This window comes from Scyliorhinus torazame, chromosome 12 (assembly GCF_047496885.1).
Source record: "Scyliorhinus torazame isolate Kashiwa2021f chromosome 12, sScyTor2.1, whole genome shotgun sequence".
NCBI lineage: Eukaryota > Metazoa > Chordata > Chondrichthyes > Carcharhiniformes > Scyliorhinidae > Scyliorhinus > Scyliorhinus torazame.
Genome location: NC_092718.1, coordinates 214,842,453 through 214,860,830, shown reverse-complemented (window position 1 = coordinate 214,860,830; position 18,378 = coordinate 214,842,453). Strand labels below are relative to the sequence as shown.

Sequence of the window (18,378 nt, the reverse complement as noted above, 5' to 3'; positions counted from 1 at the left end):
TAATATCTACACTGTGCCAGCTCAGAAACCCTCCGTCTATCATCCCCGGGACAAACTGGTGGTTACCTCCGAATCGGGGACCACACCAAGGCTCCCACCTCCCCCCTGTGACGTCTCCATTGCCCCCAAATTTTGAGGGTAGCCGCCACCACCGGGTTAGTGGTGTACCTCGTTGGAGGAAGCGGCAGCAGCGCCGTCACCTGCGCTTCCAGGCTCGTGCCCACACAGGACGCCATCTCCAGCCTCTTCCATGCTGCCTCATCTCCCTCCATCACCCACTTACACACCACCGCCACGTTGGCGGCCTAATAATATCCAGAGGTTAGGCAGCGCCAACCCCCCCCCCCCCGCCCCCCCCCCCCCCCCCCCCCCATCCCTGCACCGCTCCAGGAACACCCTTCTCACCCTCGGAGTCTTCTGCGCCCACAAACCTTATAATGCTCCTGTTAACCCGCCTGAAGGCGGCCCTAGGGATCAGGATGGGGAGGCATTGTTTACCGGTTGGTTTAGCACACTGGGCTAAATCGCTGGCTTTTAAAGCAGACCAAGGCAGGCCAGCAGCACGGTTCAATTCCCGTACCAGCCTCCCCGAACAGGCGCCGGAATGTGGCGACCAGGGGCTTTTCACAGTAACTTCCTTTGAAGCCTACTTGTGGCAATAAGCGATTTTAATTTCATTTAATTGGAACAGGAACAAAAACCTCGGGAGCACCATCATTTTAACTGACTGCACTCTACCCGCCAGGGAGTGGCAGCACGTCCCACCTCTTAAACCCCTCCTCCATCTGCTCCACCAGCCTCGTGAAGTTAAGCTTATGTAGGCCCCCCAGCTCCGAGCCACGTGGACCCCCAGGTAGCTGAAACTCCTCTCCGCCCTTTTTAGCGGGAGCTCACCAATCCCCCTCTCCTGGTCCCCCAGGTGCACTACGAACAACTCGCTCTTCCCCATATTAAGCTTGTACCCGGAGAAATCTCCAAACTCCCTAAGGATCCTCATCACCTCCGGCATTCCCCCCCCCACCGGGTCCGCCACGTACAGCAGCAAATCATCTGCATAGAGCGACACCCGATGCTCCTCCCCACCCCGCACCAGCCCCCTCCAGTTCCTCGATTCCCTCAACGCCATGGCCAGGGGTTCAATCGCCAGTGCAAAGAGCAGGGGGGACAGGGGACACCCCTGCCTCGTCCCCCGGTGTAGCCGGAAATACTCTGACCTCCTTCTGTTCGTGGCCACACTCGCTACCGGGGCCTCGTACAGCAGCCTCACCCACCTGACGAACCCCTCCCCGAACCCGAGCCTTTTCAACACCTCCCACAGGCACCCCCACTCCACCCTATCAAAGGCCTGCTCCGCATCCATCGCCACCACTATCTCCGCCTCCCTTTCCATCGCCGGCATCATTATAACATTCAAGAGCCTCCATACATTGGTATTCAACTGCCTCCCTTTCACGAACCCCGTCTGATCCTCGTGTATGACCTGCGACACAGTCCTCTATCCTCATGGCCAAAATCTTTGCCAGTAACTTTGTATCTACATTTAAGAGTGAGATCGGTCTGTATGCCCCACACTGTAGGGGATCCTTGTCCCGTTTCAGGATCAGTGAAATCAGCGCTCTAGACATCGTCGGGGCAGAGCCCCCCCTTCCCTTGCCTCGTGAAAGGTCCTTACCAACAGCGGGCCCAGCAGGTCCGCATACTTCTTGTAAAATTCAACCGGGAACCCATCCGGCCCCGGTGCCTTCCCCACCTGCATGTTCCCTATCCCTTTGACTAACTCCTCCAACCCAACTGGCGCCCCCAACCCCACCACCTGCCCCTCCTCCACCCTCGGGAACCTCAGCCGATCCAGGAAGCGACCCATCCCTCCCTCTTCCAGTGGGGACTCAGACCGGTACAGTTCCTCGTAGAAGTCCCTGAAGACCCCATTGACACCCACCGCACTTCGCACCGTGTTCCCTCCTCCATCCCTAACTCCCCCTATCTCCCTAGCTTCCTCTCGCCTCCGAAGCTGGTGCGCCAGCATACGGCTCGCCTTTTCTCCGTATTCATATACCGCCCCTGCGCCTTCCTGGTGGTCAACAAATTGAACTCAGCCTGGAGGCTACACCGCTCCCTAAGCAATCCATCCTCTGGGGGCTCCGCGTACCTCCTATCACCCCCACCAACCTCTCCCTCCCCCCACCCCCTCTCTCGTGTGCCCTAATGGAGATCAGCTCTCCTCTGACCACCGCCTTCAGTGCCTCCCAGACCACCCCTACTTGCACCTCCCCATTGTGATTAGCCTCCAGGTACCTCTCTATACACTTCCGGACCTGCTCGCTCACCTCCTCGTCCGCCAACAACCCCACCTCTAGGCGCCACAGCGGGCGCTGGTCCCTCTCCTCCCCCAACTCGAGGTCCACCCAGTGCGGAGCATGATCAGAAATGGTTATCGCCGAGTACTCCGTATCCTCCACCCTCGGAATCAGCGCCCTGCTCATGACAAAAAAGTCAATCCGGGAGTAGGCCTTGTGAACATGGGAGAAGAATGAAAATTCCCTGGCCCCCGCCTCGCAAACCTCCATGGATCCACCCCTCCCATCTGGTCCACGAACCCCCTCAGCACCTTGGCCGTCGCCGGCCTCCTGCCCGTCCTAGACCTAGAGCGATCCAATGTCGGATGCAGCACCGTGTTGAAATCCCCCCGCATTATCAGGCCCCGTCTCCAGGTCCGGAATCCGGCCCAGCATACGCCGCATGAACCCCGCATCGTCCCAATTCAGGGCATATACATTGACCAAGACCACCCGCTCCCCCTGCAGCTTGCCACTTACCATCACATACCTACCGCCATTGTCTGCCACAATGCTCGACGCCTCGAACGACACTCTCTTCCCCACCAAGATCGCCACCCCCCTATTTTTTGCATCCAAACTCGAATGAAACTCCTGCCCTACCCACCCCTTTCTCAACCTTACCTGATCCGCCACCTGATTCTCCTGAAGCATGGCCACATCCGCCTTCAGCCCCTTCAGGTGCACGAACACCCGGGCCCGCGTGACCGGCCCATTCAGTCCCCTTACATTCCAGGTTATCAGCCGGATCAGGGGGCTACTCACCCCAGCCGACTAGCCATATCCCTTCCTATGCCAGCCACGTGCCCGCACCCCCCATTCCCCACAGCGGCATACCCCCGCCCTCCTTTACCAACTCCAGCTCCCAATTGGCTATTCCAGCAGCAACCCGGCACCCCCCCCCCCCCCAGCTAGGTCCCCACCTAGCTGCATTGCTGCCCCCCATTGCACTCCCGTAAGTCAGCTGACCCCGGCCACTCCCATCGCTCCATCGACCCCCCCCAGTGTGGAACCCCCCCTCTGTCCACCAGCGGGATCTCATCCATTCCACTCCCAGCTCCGGCCCCTTCAGCCCTAAACGCGGGGAATAAAAAGCCCACGCAGGAATACAAAACCTGTGCTTTCCATTCGCCCGGCCCCGCCTCCCCTGGCGCAGCACCCTTTCCAGACCCGGTCCCACTACCCCTAACTCAGGCCTCTTTCTCTCTTCCCCCCCCCCCCCAAACGGGCTCCCCTACTGACCATCAACCCTCCATGGGCCCGCCCGGCGGACCTAATTAAAACAATGCCCAATCAACCCCCAAAACCCAAAGAACCCCCCCTCGAAACACAACCCAACAATCCCTCCACCGCGACCCCTCATCCCTGACCCTTAGTCTGAGTCCAGTTTTTCAGCCTGAACAAAGGCCCACGCCTCCTCCGGGGACTCGAAATAGTGGTGTCGATCCTTATAGGTGACCCACTGACGCGCCGGCTGCAGCATACCGAACTTCACCCCCTTCCTGTGCAGCACTGCCTTCGCCCGGTTGTAACCGGCCCTCTTCTTCGCCACCTCCGCGCTCCAGTCCTGGTAGATCCGGACCTCCGCATTATCCCACCTGCTGCTCTGCTCCTTCTTGGCCCACCTTACCACACACTCGATCAGCAAACCAGTGGAACCACTTCAGCACTGCCCGCGGCGGCTCGCTGGACTTGGGCCTCCTCGCCAGCACTCGGTGGGCCCCCTCCACCTCCAAGGGCCCCTGAAAGGCCCCCACTCCCATCAGCAAGGTGACCACGTAGGCCCCCACGTCCGATCCCTCCAGCCCCTCTGGGAGACCCAGGATCCGCAGGTTCTTCCACCTCTACCGGTTCTCCATCTCCTCGAACCTCGCCTGCCATTTCTTGTGGAGCATCTCGTGCGCCTCCACCTTCACCGCCAGGGCCAGGATATCGTCCTCATTCTCCGAGACCTTCTGCCGGACCTCCCGAATCGCCGCCCCTTGGGCCGTCTGGGTCTCCAGCAGCTTATCGATTGAAGCCTTCATTGGCTCCAGCAGCTCTGGCTTTCAGTTCCTTAAAACAGCCCTGGAGAAGCTCCTGCTGCTCTTGCGCCCACTGCCTCCACGCTGCCTGGTCTCCGCCCGCCGCTACATGGTCCTCCTCCCTCACACCTTTCTTTGCTTCAATGCCACTTTTTTTTTTATATCGCCCCACTCCATACACTATCGGGGGAATGTTGCTGTCCCCTTCCCACACCGAGAAACGTCGAACAAGCGCCGTTACGGGCCCTAAAAAGACCCCAAAGTCCGTTTTTAGCGGGAGCTGCCGAACGTGCGACTTAGCTCCGCATAGCCGCAACCGGAAGTCTCATTATATAATTTCCAACCTACCACCCAATCGCAAACAAACAACACAAAGACTATGTTCATTCAACTTTACCTTTAATGGGATTTTACAGCTGTTCATTCATTGACCAAGTTTTATTTCAGTAATACAGCTGATTAGGTACAAGATGATTAGCATGGAGAGAAAAAAAATGTAGCGTCACACCATTTTTACTCAGGCAACTAAATAACGTAGTCCTATCGGCATAATGAGGCAAGATTCTCTAGCAGTGAAGCACCATGCCAAAATACTGATCTTGGAGGAGGGGAAAAGTCATCCAAGATCAGATATAATGTTCTACATATAAAATGTTAGGGTGAGATACTTGTGCTTATTTTTTCGGGAGTTGGAATCGAAGGTGGGACAAAGATTGTTTAACCTCGAGTTTTGTGTTAATTATTGTGCAGAATTGAATTGTCTTACTCCTTGTTGTAACCAACAGGATTGTCCATGCAACTATTGTCAAATGAATGGTCAAAATGCCAATTGAACATGAAAGAAGGGTTTCCTGCTGAGACATCCGGTCAAGCACAGCATAAATATAATGGCAACAGTGATATCCTGCCACTCATAAGTTCCAAATCATACTTAAACACTAAAAACACCAACTTTCTCCAGCTGAATTCCTTTAATCTAATTGGGAGATGGCATCTGAACATACTCCCAGATCCGAGTGGCTGCAGGTTGTACAGTTCTCTTGTACTTGTGAATGCATTAGAGTCAGAAAAGCTGTCAAATGGGTGACATGTGGCACAGTGGTTAGCACTGGGACTGCGGCGCTGAGGGCCCTGGGTCACTGTCCGTGTGGAGTTTGCACATTCTCCCCATGTGTGTGTGGGTTTCACCCCCACACCCAAAAATGTGCTGGTTAGGTGGATTGGCCACTTAATTGGAAAAGAAAAATAATTGGCTACTCTAAATTTATTTTAAAAAAAGAAAAGCTGTCAAAAGTTCTGATGCCCTAATTTAACAAAAATTCAGCTGCAATTATAGTTCCATCAAACTTTCAGGGAATATCCTTTTTACTTGCGTTGCATTTGTAATATCTATTTCTTATACCATTAACCTCAATCATATTCAACATGTGCAACCTTCTGCTACATAAGTGGCCACAAATGAGACTTGCTGTTTTACAGATGATTGTAGAAAGCAAGATAAATTTAACGACTCCGTGATAAGTGGCTTCAATAGTGAAAATTGGTCGTCACAATACATTCAGCAGTTGCTACCACATTCAGCCTCCCTTTGAAACGGTTTACATAAACTAGTTTACACAATGTTCGTAAAATATTGTGGTTTGTCTCTTTGCTGGTCTCTAGAAATTTGGCAATCTCCACATGCCACATGCATATGATCGAGGCAAGCCGAAAATGTTGGCTTCACCAGTCATAGTAAATGGGCTCTGGCTTCCACCAGCATAGCTGCCAACCGTGGCTTTACAAAGTCATTCATCCCAACCCCCAACTCCAATTCATTCAACAAATGCAAGAATGGTAACTTCACAACCACGATAGACCTGTTCAATATCTGTAACAGTTGCAATTGAGCCACAGCCAACAATCTGGGTTGCTAGTTCTATTGTCAGAATTTGCATAAGTATTGGTTTTGAACGTCTTTACATGCTGGTATACGTAATGATGGTACAAGTAAAAAATCAATGCCCACAGTGGGTATACAATAAGACATTCAACAAATATAAAGCCCGCTTTCTGTGTTTAAGCATTTGAGACTTGATTGACAGGCTAATGGTCCTTCACTTATCCTACAAAATATTTTTTAATTTCAAAAAAAGATATCCTGATGGATGATCAATTGAAACTATCTGCATGGAGGTTGGCTATAGTGTGAATAAAGCACAAAATAAATATGAAACCCCTTGATAACTTTAGGAATTCCCTGATATTTGTATGTACAGCATTATAACATTCATATCCAACCCAAAAAACGATGTCATCCAGTCCCTTATAATCCAGTGCATGGTGTTTTGTTTTAGTTGGGAGAGGAAAAGGCTTCAAATGAGGCTATTGCAAAAAAAGAAATAGAGACTTCCCTTTTGTTGAAGAAGCCTTCAAGTTTGCAATCTCATGAGACAAAAGATTGATTAACACTTTGGATGGGACCCTTAGTAATAAACTGAGGTCATATTCAAAATGTCAGTCCTGACAGATTGTGATCTGCTGTGCTTTTCTAGTTATTTTTATTTCAGGTTTCCAGCATTTGCAGTTTTTCTGCATATTTCTGCAACAAGGTAACTTTAAAAGTATCTATGAAGTTTATGCAAATAAGATTTCTAGAGATTCATCAGATATGGATAAAAGTATGTTGCACAGAAGACAGCAATAGCTGGTCACACAATTAGATTCTTCACTGCACCATGAGTTCATCCAAAAAAAGACTGGAAGGGAATGCCTTTGTACTCAAATGTTGAATCATGTTCACCATACCCAAGGAGCACTCTTAACTTTTTAAACTTAGCACATTGCTGAGATGATAAAATTACTTTTTTTTAAAAAAACAAGGTGTCTAATTCCCCTTCTTTTCTTGTGCCCTACTTTTTCAGATCAGCAGGCAAACTGGTCTCAGATCGGTGTATGAGTAGCAGCATAGGATGTCTAGTGTCTCAATCCTCCTTCTGTTGCAGAGCACCAGGCCTCTACATGGGGCTTCAAGACCTTCCAAGTGAAGGCATGAATGAACCTATGCTCTAGTCTCTGGTACAATACATTATAGAGACAATCCATCATGCTATCACATCAAATGGATATTAAATAATGAGCTAATTGCAATACTTGGCCAGCAAGTAAGATTACAGACAGCAATGAAACAAAGATTATGCCAATAATGACTCGAATAAATCGGGAAGGATTCTGCTGCCTGTCTCAAATGTGAGAAGATTCATGCAATACAATTGTTTCCAAATTACTGCTCAGATTAAAAGATGATTAAAGAACCAGCGAGATTGCCCAATGTGATGAGCGCACTGCATAACATGGTACTGAAACATACATGGGAGCAGTAAAAACCTCAATCCCTTATTTGTATTGATTCAGTTAACTTGACCTCATTGTCCTCAAAGGGGTGGAGTTGGGGTGCTGGGCAGGAGGGTGTTGTGGGTCTGTGACCATTTAGTGTAATTACATGCATGGGGTAACTGGACAGCAGAGTTCAACTGTGATGCCCTCCAGAGTAAAACGGCAAACCAAAGCTTATTTTTACGAATGGTGAGTTGGTGGAGTCATTGGAAGGCTAATGGTGCTTCCCAGCAGAAAGGTGAAAGGCACAAAAAAAAACTTGCATCACTATTTTACACAATACTTTTAAGGATTCCATGGTTTTAATGTTTTGGAGCTGTCCTTTTCTGGCTTTGCTTCAAGGGAGCTGCCAATGGCTCATCCTGGCCAGGTACAAGTAGTTTCACAAAGATAACCTCACTGTCTCATCTTTTGATTTCCCATTCCCAAGAGAAAGCCTGTGATCAATTCCGCATCTTTCTCCAGCTGACAGCAGAGGTAAGAAATTCATTGTATTGAATCCTTGAGCTCATGCCTTTATTCTAAAATTCAGTCATCTTTCTTTAAAAATAAAGCAGGTAAAACAACATGACGCACTCACATATGTTAACAAAGCCAATAATACAGTGAACCCTGAACTAATCCAGTGCCTTGCAGCTATCAGTTGGTGAGAAAGGGTAGGTCTCCTCGTTTGGTTTTGATTTCTAGTGTGGGTGAAACTGCTGTAAAAGAGGTGCGAGGGTGAACGGGACACGAACTGATTATTAATTCCCTGTCATTAATCCAGCAAATTACCACAAGTTAAGATTAATTTCATCACTTGCTTGACGATATTCCTAGAGAAAGTGAGTACACTTGGAGCTTAACCACAATGATAATTTAAGCACTCGTTAGTTAATGCCAAAAATATCACCAGGAAGAAACAAACAGGCATGCACTTCCCTGTTCTTTGCAACATTTAAACTGAAATGTTTTTTTTTTTTAAATGCAGTTTTAAAATATTTATATTTCCCAAACTGTCTAAAGACCCAAAACAATTTGTTAAGGTCCAATATTACACTATAACATTGGTACAAGACAGTTTTGAAATTATAAAGTTATAATGTAAAACCCGATCAAGGTTTTTTACTAAACTTTAGAGTGAGACGAAGATCCTTACTCCAGGTCCTAGGCCCCAGGTTTACCCACCAGGAACAAGGCAAATCGAGAGAATGATACAGCTGAAGTGTGGACACAGCTGTAGACCGCTCTAGCCAGTCGCAGTGGGTTGGATCTTCCCGCAAGGGATGGAGTTGACAGCTTTGCAGCGATCCAACCCACACCAAACTCTGGCTCACAAACTGGAGGGCTGCACCAACCTCGTAGCGGTGGATGGCAAGCTATTGGTGAAGTACGAATAAGTCTACATGAATTTCTACCTCTTCACCTAATGAGCAAACTCGAATAAACATTATGGCAGCATCCATCGCCACATTTACAGACAAAAATAAATTTAATAGCCTATAAAGACTATACATTCATAAAAGTTTTAACGCTTTAATTAAAAAACAAATTGATATCTCTCCCCACTTCCCCACAAATTTAAGAGTTAAAAATGACAAAGAAACCAATAAATCTACAAAATAAAACCCGGGAGGGGGGGGGGGGGGGGGGGGGGGGAAAGAAGTAATTTACAAAATGTTTGCACCACAATTAAATTTCAAACCTATTATACAAAAATAAGGATCGACCCAAACATTTATAAATCTGTTGAAATACAAAGCCCAATTTTGAAATTACATCTATATTGAGTGAACCTTTTCATTATTTACAAAAAAATAAAACGGGGGGGGGGGGGGGAAACCCACAAACATCAGAACGGAAATGTGTTTTCAGCCTCCCCTCCCTCAATAAAGTATTGGATGCCTCTCTTTCCCTCCCCCCCCCCCCCCCCCGCCCCCCCCCCCAAGTCTACGGAAAGACCACCTCAAGAAGTTTTTGGGGAAGGGTGTGGTGAGGGCAGAAACTCCTTATTCTTTCTGAACATATCCAAATACCAGCTCATTAAAAGTTCAGGGCAAAACAAGAGTTCTACGAAACTATTGATTATGCACCGCTCTTAAAAGAATCCCTACACCACTGTACTGGTGACCACGGCTATGTACATGAATCATACAGTGAGTATGTAGGCCAATGGTAGAAGAATTACAATCAATCGCGAGTTCTTATGAATTATCCAAATGAGCGTTTTAGCAAGTTTATTCTCAAGGACATTCTCCCTGATGCTATATTGCCCGTCAGAAGATCAGACATAAATTTAAATCACTCAGCAAATGTTTGTGAACTATCTATAGCCCTTCAGAAATACAACCATTACAATGAATCAAGATGCGAAACACACTTCTCACCCCCCACCCACCCACCCAAACTTAACTCCTCTAGACTTTTTCAAAAGCATTGGGGGAGGGGAAGAGCTGGCTGTAAAAGTTAGCATTTGAAAGAATCGAATTAAAGCCAAAGCAGACTTTAATTATAGCTCCTATAACTAAGGAGTTCAATACTTTTAAGACAGTTCCTCAGATGTCACAAAAAGCTCATGATTCAAAAATCTTAAACTGTGATAAAGTTCAGCACAATTCTTTATAAGTGTTGGATTTTATTTAATAAAAGACACCAAAACTCATTCCAACATGCGTTTTAGTGCTCTGTAATTACAATCTTGAAAAACATATTGGCCTTTACATGATTGCAGATTGCTAAATAAAGAATCATAGAAGGCAAGAGACTAACTCCAGAACTAAGTGATCCATTGCTATTTTCGGTGGTCAGTCAGTGGCTGTGAAGCGGTACTGATCTAAGACAAAATGTCAACTAGCATGACCCACAAAGCAAGTCTATCCCCCCCCCCCCCCCCCACATAACCTTCCCAAATAGTCCAGTGGGTAAATGCACCTTTTGTTAATCCGATAGATCCACTCCCATAATGCAGTGCCTACGGAACACAACGAGACATGTGATGGGGAACATGCAGCCACTGTTCTCTCAGCCTTGCTACATCCAGCATGTCAGCTCTCGTGGCCACAGGATGTAGGTAGGACAGCCAAGAGTACCTACAACCTATTTCCCAGCTCCTAGCAAGTGCATGATCCAATTTTATACAATTTTAATGATTCAGCAAAGTCATCCAAGGCATAGTGCTCCTTCAATAGCCCGTCTAAGCTAAGAGGCCCAATTTCCAGTACACTCAAAGGAAATCTGTTTCAGAATTACTTAGAACTTGACATTTATAAAACTGTCATTTTTTGGATGCTTTTATAGGTTAAGCAGACATTATTTCTCAGATATAACACAGGTAACTGATTTGACTTTTATGCTGAAATATAGAAACAAGTTACTTGGGCAATGGGAATATTCAATTCTACGAGTGCATTCATTCATGGCCTCTGGCTTTTCAGATTATATTCAAAAACGAATGGAATCATGGAATTCAATCCAAAAATCTTTGCAAAATCCCAGAACTCATCATCACATAATGGAATTGGACTTACTCAGAAACAACAGACCTGATTGTACAGAGAGTATCTCTTTCATTATTAATAATAGCAGTAGATTTGAAGGGAGGTGTATACACTGGGCTTCAGCCTAGAGTTAAATAGAAATTTACAGGTTTCAGCACTAAAATACAAAAAAGACAGTTTTTGAAGTCATTGAAAAAAAGTTGAATAACGAAGGAGAGAGGTAGTTATGCCTTTGTAAACTTAAGATGTTAAGCTTAAAACTTCGGTTTAAAAAAATCATGACTTCAACTGAGCTTTTGAGTTAAGAGCACAACTGCCCTCTTCCTCGAGGATGCTTGCTGGCAAATGTGGTTACTTCTGGGAGTTTACAGTTTCACAGCATCGCACACAGGAAGCTTGTTAAAATTGCTCCAAACCAGTTCTCACATGACACTGCATTACATACAAGCTGACCATGCCAAATGGTTCAATCTCAGTCGGGTACGCCAATTTGTTGGGAGCCACTTGCACTGCAGCAGTGATGGGACCACAAACCACAAACATTTTTAAATTAAAAAAATCCAATCTGTCATGTCACCGTGAGGAGCTGACGTGTGAATCAGAGGCGAGGCAGGGGGAAAGAGAGAGAGAGAGAGAGAGAGAGAGAGAGAGAAAAGAGGCGGAGAGATGCCACCCGCACTTCAATGCTTACCGTGCCAGCTGATCACACAGCAGCCCTGCCAGAGAGCAAATTTTGAGATTTCTTGAGCTGAACATTTCAAATCAGCCCGAAGAAAATTTAACCAAGAGCAACTGTGGCAACTTTTAGAGTAGTTAAGACTGAATTATATCCTCGATTAACTGTGAAAGGACTTTATGGCAAATTATTATACGGTCAGCAGCACGGATTAAGAGAAGGCCATTTTCAAACAAAGCTGAGGAAGGCCATTTTGGTGGGAATTAAACATGAGAAGTGAACAGATAACAAAGATGATACTTAGCATTTTTTGATGACTGATTGGACAAATATGCTCAACTTCAAGGTTGCCATCAAGTTGGCATGCTAGCTTGGACACATATTTTCTGAGTCAAGGGGACAGTTCCAAGGTGTGTGATTGATTGGGTGATACGCTCAGCATCACAAATTCAAGCATGTGTCAGCAAGTTTGAATATTCGGTCCTGACGCTTGAGGTTTCTGCAGCAAATTATAGGCTGATCAGCGCAAGTCCGATGCCAGAACAGGAATCTCTCCACTTCCACAACATTGAGAATTAAAAATGGTACTCCTGTTGTGTTGCAAGACCCAAATTGCCTGCATGTTTTCCCAAATCAGGAGTGGAATTCTCAGCTAAGGGTTTGCTAAAAAATAGAACAGGATAATATGATCTGAGATTATTTGAAACACGTGCCTTTAAAACACAATGGAATTATTGTCGGGGGGAAAATAAAAAGGTGGAGTCCGCAATTAACCTCCTAAATAAAACCGAACTTTAGAGTTGAACACATTTAAGAAGTCAGTTCTTCTCTCCAATCTGTGGTCTCTTGCTATGATTTCTTATGCCTCAGACTGATATACTCTGCCCACAGTAAGGCCATTTCATTTGCCATGATTTTCTACTTGACAAACGTCAGGAAAGCATCCAAGAAAGACGTTTAATCCATCCCTAGAAGCAAAATGTTGTTACTGATGTAGGTTTGGGAAAGATAGTCCTTTAGAAATTGACCAAGTCCTGGAATTTCTTTAGCAAAACAAATTCAAAATTCAAGTAGCCTAAATTAACGAGAACACAGTTCTTCGATCCAAAGGACTAGAAATGGGATTAATTATTTATAAATTTAGCAAGAGAATAAAAATCACTGAAATGAATAGCTTTTGAACTGCATTTTCATGTCTCTCTATGAAAGTCTGTATACATAACAGCTGCTTTTAAGCTTTGATTTAAGCTGTCATATAGGTTTGTACTGTACTCAGAAAAAGGCCTGTGGCATGCCAGATTGCCTTTCCGTGCATAAAGACATGTATGGCTTGTATCCTATGGCTCAACTGATTTCAATAGAAGAGACAGTTGTGGAGGAAAAAGCAGCTTGTAAAAAGAAAACAATTTCAGCACACACTACACTCCACACATTCAGACCTGAAAGTCTAGAACATAGCATGACGGAATCAGAACACACATTAGACAAGTACCGTAGCTGTGGAAAACATATCTTTTAGAGGGGCTTGATGCAGCATCCTGCTCAGAGCCACAGATTATCCAAGTGAGGGTGCCAACACTCAATTTCAGACTCTTTTGAGGCGCTTGACTGTAGGAAGGGAAGATTTGATTTTGAATCTAAAAATTTAATTCCTTCAACTCCTCCTTATACTTACCACATCCAGCCGATTGGAGGAACACCAGCGTTGGGGCCTACTGTACTAGAAATATGCGGCATGGGCACCAGCATGTTAACATATTTCTAAAGAGAAGAACAGTGAATTTTAAAGGGGGTAAAAGGGAGAAAAGATTAAACTTGAGGAAACGCAAATGGACCAGATATCAAAGTGCTGGTTGCACATCATCACCTATTTGGTGGCACCCTTGGGAGATGGTATTACCCTTTTAAAAAAAAAAGACAGATCTATTGCAGTACTGTGATAATAGACAGTTCTAAGAGAGTATAGTTGCAGTAGGCAAAAAGGCAGATAATGTGGTAAACTTTAAACCTCTTCAAACATTAAGTCTACACAAAGCAAATTTAAGCTTTTAAGACTTGTATGTACAAAAGAGTTAATACAATTGTATCACCATTGTACGCATTACAGCGTAGCATATAGACTTTTTTAATCCATGATCTCTTTCCATAAACTGTATTTATGCAGGCTCCAATGTGTTACAATACAAGATTGAGTGTCTGAGACTTTGGGCTCTGATAACATTATGACAATGTGCAATCTTTCCTATTCCGGGTGCAGGCACACCCAGCATTCTCTGCACCCTTCCCCACCCTCTGGACACAAGCGGCAGTTTGATTGAGAGATTCAGGCAAAGCCGTGCAACAACTCTGCCTTTGGTAATACTGCGTTCATCAGGCACCTAAGCAGAAAGATTTCTTCAACACCATTAATGATGGTGAGCCACGGGACTTTTCTGTTAACGTCTAGTGCAGGACCCCAAGAGGTGAAATGCTGTGTGGGACATTAGTGCCCCTACACCGATGCAGTACATGCGTCTCACAAAGATGTTCATCACCCCGCCAATTATTTTAATCTCCCTTTTTTCCCCCCACTCCCCCATCAGTGATGCATATGTTTCCATTGAGTAACTGTCCTGAACCAAGACTTCCATGGTTGTTTTTGAGAGGGTGTTGGGGGAGAGAAAACAGGGAGGCTTGGTACCCTCCCAAAAACACTCTCACATTTGTACTTGATTAGCGCTCGCACAAGCGCAGTCTTGCATTGATGATTGGTTTCTTCCCTTCCTTCCACGTTCACCTGTTGTCATAGGTTCATGCGCAGATGTGCTGGTCTGTTTGGGGGCACTGGATACGTTTGCTTTTTGAAAGGCACAGAGCTCACGCCCATGGGATGTCGGATTGGCAGTGGAGCGGATGCCTCTCCACTGACCGTCACGTCCATCTGTTCCATCCCGACGTCCATTGTGTAGTCTGATGATCCACGTTCTCTGGGTGGTTCCATGTTGGCTGCCCGGCCCCAGCATTCAGCAGATGAGAACTTCACTGGGCTGCAAAATAAAGCGGCATTATGTGAACTATTCACAGATTTTTAATCCGCTCAACCTGGCCAAAACTAAATTAATACTGGACGAAAATATGTGCAGCGGGAAACTAAACCGGGACCGTCCAACATTCTGTACAAACTGGTCTACAAGATCACCTGGATTTGAGGCAACTTCTGTACACCTCTTGTTACAGCCAAGCAAAAACCTAAAAGGAAAAGCTACAATCCATGTCATAATAAGAGGGAAAAACAAAGGCTAATGAAATTAAAATTGCTTATTTTCACAAGTAGGCTTCAAATGAAGTTACTGTGAAAAGCCCCTAGTCGCCACATTCTGGCGCCTGTTTGGGGTGGCTGGTACGGGAATTGAACCATGCTGCTGGCCTGCCTTGGTCTGTTTTAAAAGCCAGCTCTTTAGCCCTGTGCTAAATCCTCATAAAGTTCAGAAAATTTTAGGCTTTCGCTACTTGGAAATTACAATATGGAAATGGGAATTCACCCTTGATGCAAGCAAGTCGATTTACACCCTTTACCTTCACCCACCTATCTATTTAATCTTGAATGTTCACAAGTTTCTTTCTCTATGTGAATTCTATGTGAACCCTAGAAGTGAATTCCGCAGGCTGACCACTGACAATTAGTGAATCAGTCGGGGCTTTTTTAACAATCTGATAGTTTCATGGTCACTTTCATTGATACCAGCTTTTTTGGTTTTTTTAAGAACTGTATTTTTTGAAAACTAAATTCAAATCCTTAAACTATCCTGGTAGGATTTTAACTCTCATTTTCTGTCCAGGCCTCTGGATCATTAATCCAGTAACACAAGATCCAAAGATGTGCAGGTTCGGTGGATTGGCTATGATCAATGCGTAGGGTTACACGTATAGGACGGGGGTGTGGGCACAGGTAGAGTGCTCTATAAGAGGGTTGGTACAGACTTGGTGGGCTGAATGGCCTCTTTCTGCACTGCAGGGATTCGATGGATAACCAATTCAATAGCACTGCAATTTATGCAGAAATAATATAACGTGTATAATTCTACATCCAGCCACAATCAAGTCAGTTTTCTCTCCTGAAGATTTACACATTGCATAATTCAGCTGCGTATAATGACATTATTTTTGCCTAAATGAAGATGGCTGGTTAAATACTCCACCAATTACACCTTGAAGGTACACCACTGTAAGCATCTGGGATTCATTGTATGGACATAATTTTTATGTGACTCCCCTGCACTCAGTAATTTGCTGGAAAAATAAACAATTAGTATTATTTAACTAACCTCCACTTACTGCATTTTGCTACTTTCATCAGGAAACATTGATGTCGTTTCTGTCACGAGTACTTTTGCTGCAGTTTCTGGCTATATATAGTGGCGCCACTAATGGGTGGCACAGTGGCTAGCACTGTTGCTTCACAGCCCAGAGACCCGGGTTCGATTCCCGACTTGGGTCACTGTCTGTGTAGATTCTGCACGCTCTCCCCGTGTCTGCGTGGGTTTCCACCCACAAGTTCTGAAAGACGTGCTTGTTTGGTTAATTGGGCATTCTGAATTCTCCTTCAGTGTACCCGAACAGGTGCCGGAATGTGGTGACTAGGGGTTTTCACAGTAACTTCGGAATGTGGTGACTAGGGGTTTTCACAGTAACTTCATTACCGCGTTAATGTAAGCCTACCTGTGACACTAATAAAGATTATTATTCCCATTTGCTGTAGCATGCAATTTAAACAAACTGTTTGTTGAGTAACTAGACTTTGCTTGTTGTAAAATTCACTAAAACCCTGCAGTAAGTCCCAAACTACCTCCAACACAATGGTATCAATAGACACTCTAATTTTCCTTTTAACATATGGTTATGGACACGCCTGCTGCCTTGCACGAAATAACTGAACTGACCAAACCTGGGATCTTCTCAGTCTCCATGCTCAGTATCATTTGATGTCCCATATGCTGGGACTTCCTCAATCTACAATATTGATCATATTTAAAACTATTTTTGGTTCTGAGCAGTAACATTACTTTCATATTTATGCCCACAGAAAAGGGCTATGCTGAGAATTTGCTGGACAATTTAAGCCAACATCAAAGTACAAATGAAAGGTTGCTTCTGATTTATTCAGTCGGGGGCAGCCGTTGCGAAATGAATACACAACAGTTCGCTGACCTACATCCTTAATTAGCAACACTTCTACAATGAGGATAAAAATTTCATTTCCACAGAAATCACACCACAAAACATTCTGTATCGATTTACTTGTGCCACAAAATAAATCATTCAAATTAATTTTTTCCTGTCCGTCAATAACCATCTATCAACTGTGTAATATGAAATATATCCAACTCGTGAAGCAATCATTAATTATTGTCAGCCTTGCTTGTACGGGTTTGATCACTGTGACATATCAGGGTAATTTCTGCATGGCTTCACTCTCTTTGTTGAAAAGGCAGTGGGTCAGGGATAGGGCCAAAGCATCAAATCATTGTTTCTATTGCAATTTTTAAAGAATCGACTAAAAAAAAGATTCGGCATGAGGAGAATTATTTACACAAACAGGTGGTTAGAATTTGAATACACAGCCCAAATGAATGGTGGAAATAGATTCAATATTAGCTTTCAAAAGGGATTTGGATAAATATTTGAGGATGAAAATAAACTGAAGGTTAGGGAATAGGTGGTGGACTCGGTGGGCTAAATAATTCAATCTGCTGCCATTTAAAAACAAGCTATAACAGGAGCTCGGTCAACCCAATCGATGTAACTGCAATACTACTTGTAACATTAACTCCTGTAGATGTTACACTTCAGGTGCGCAAAAGTATAAAATCAATTTTCTGAAAAGCCCAAGGAGCCAATCTAAAACATTAACATTTGATCACTGGTTCTGAGCAGATTGTCTACAGAATTATTTACAAAGTCTAGAACCACTTCTGACTATCTTTGTTTTTATATATAATTTGCATCTAAGTTTCGTTGGAAAAGAATAACAGCCAAACGTTTTTAAAAATAAATTTAGGAGTACCCAATTCATTTTTTCCAATTAAGGGGCAATTTAGCGTGGCCGATCCACCTGGCCTGCACATCTTTGGGTTGTAGGGGTGAAACCCGCACAAACAAGGGGAGAATGTGCGGACAGTGACCCAGAGCTGGCATTGAATCTGGGACCTCGGCACCGTGAAGCAGCAGTGCGAACCTCTGCCCCACCATGCTGCCCTAATAACAGCCAAACTTACCCAATGCCGTTTCACCAAAGTGACAGCTGCCTGGGCTACAAGTTTTAAATTCTGAGCACAGGTTTCACAGACCAGGCTTGTATTCCCTTGTGAACAGGAGGTTAAAATGTTGATCAAACCAAGGTGTTCAAGGGCAGCACGGTGGCTCAGTGGTTAGCACTGTTGCCTCAGGGCACCGAGGTCCCTGATTCGATCCCAGCTTTGGGTTACTATCAGTGTGGAGTTTGCACATTCACC

At 45.2% G+C, this 18,378-nt stretch overlaps 1 protein-coding gene across 2 annotated transcripts in view; it reads right to left on the bottom strand.

The window, feature by feature from the left end:
- Window positions 1-4,742: 4,742 nt before the first annotated feature.
- The window catches only part of rps6kb1b (ribosomal protein S6 kinase b, polypeptide 1b), a 108,712-nt gene continuing 95,076 nt past the window's right edge, over window positions 4,743-18,378 (bottom strand). For both annotated transcript variants that reach the window (XM_072469922.1, XM_072469923.1), the window contains one exon: window positions 4,743-14,913. In XM_072469922.1, the coding sequence (XP_072326023.1) occupies window positions 14,670-14,913 (244 nt within the window). In that variant the 3' untranslated portion in view covers window positions 4,743-14,669. The remainder of the gene's footprint in view (window positions 14,914-18,378) is intronic.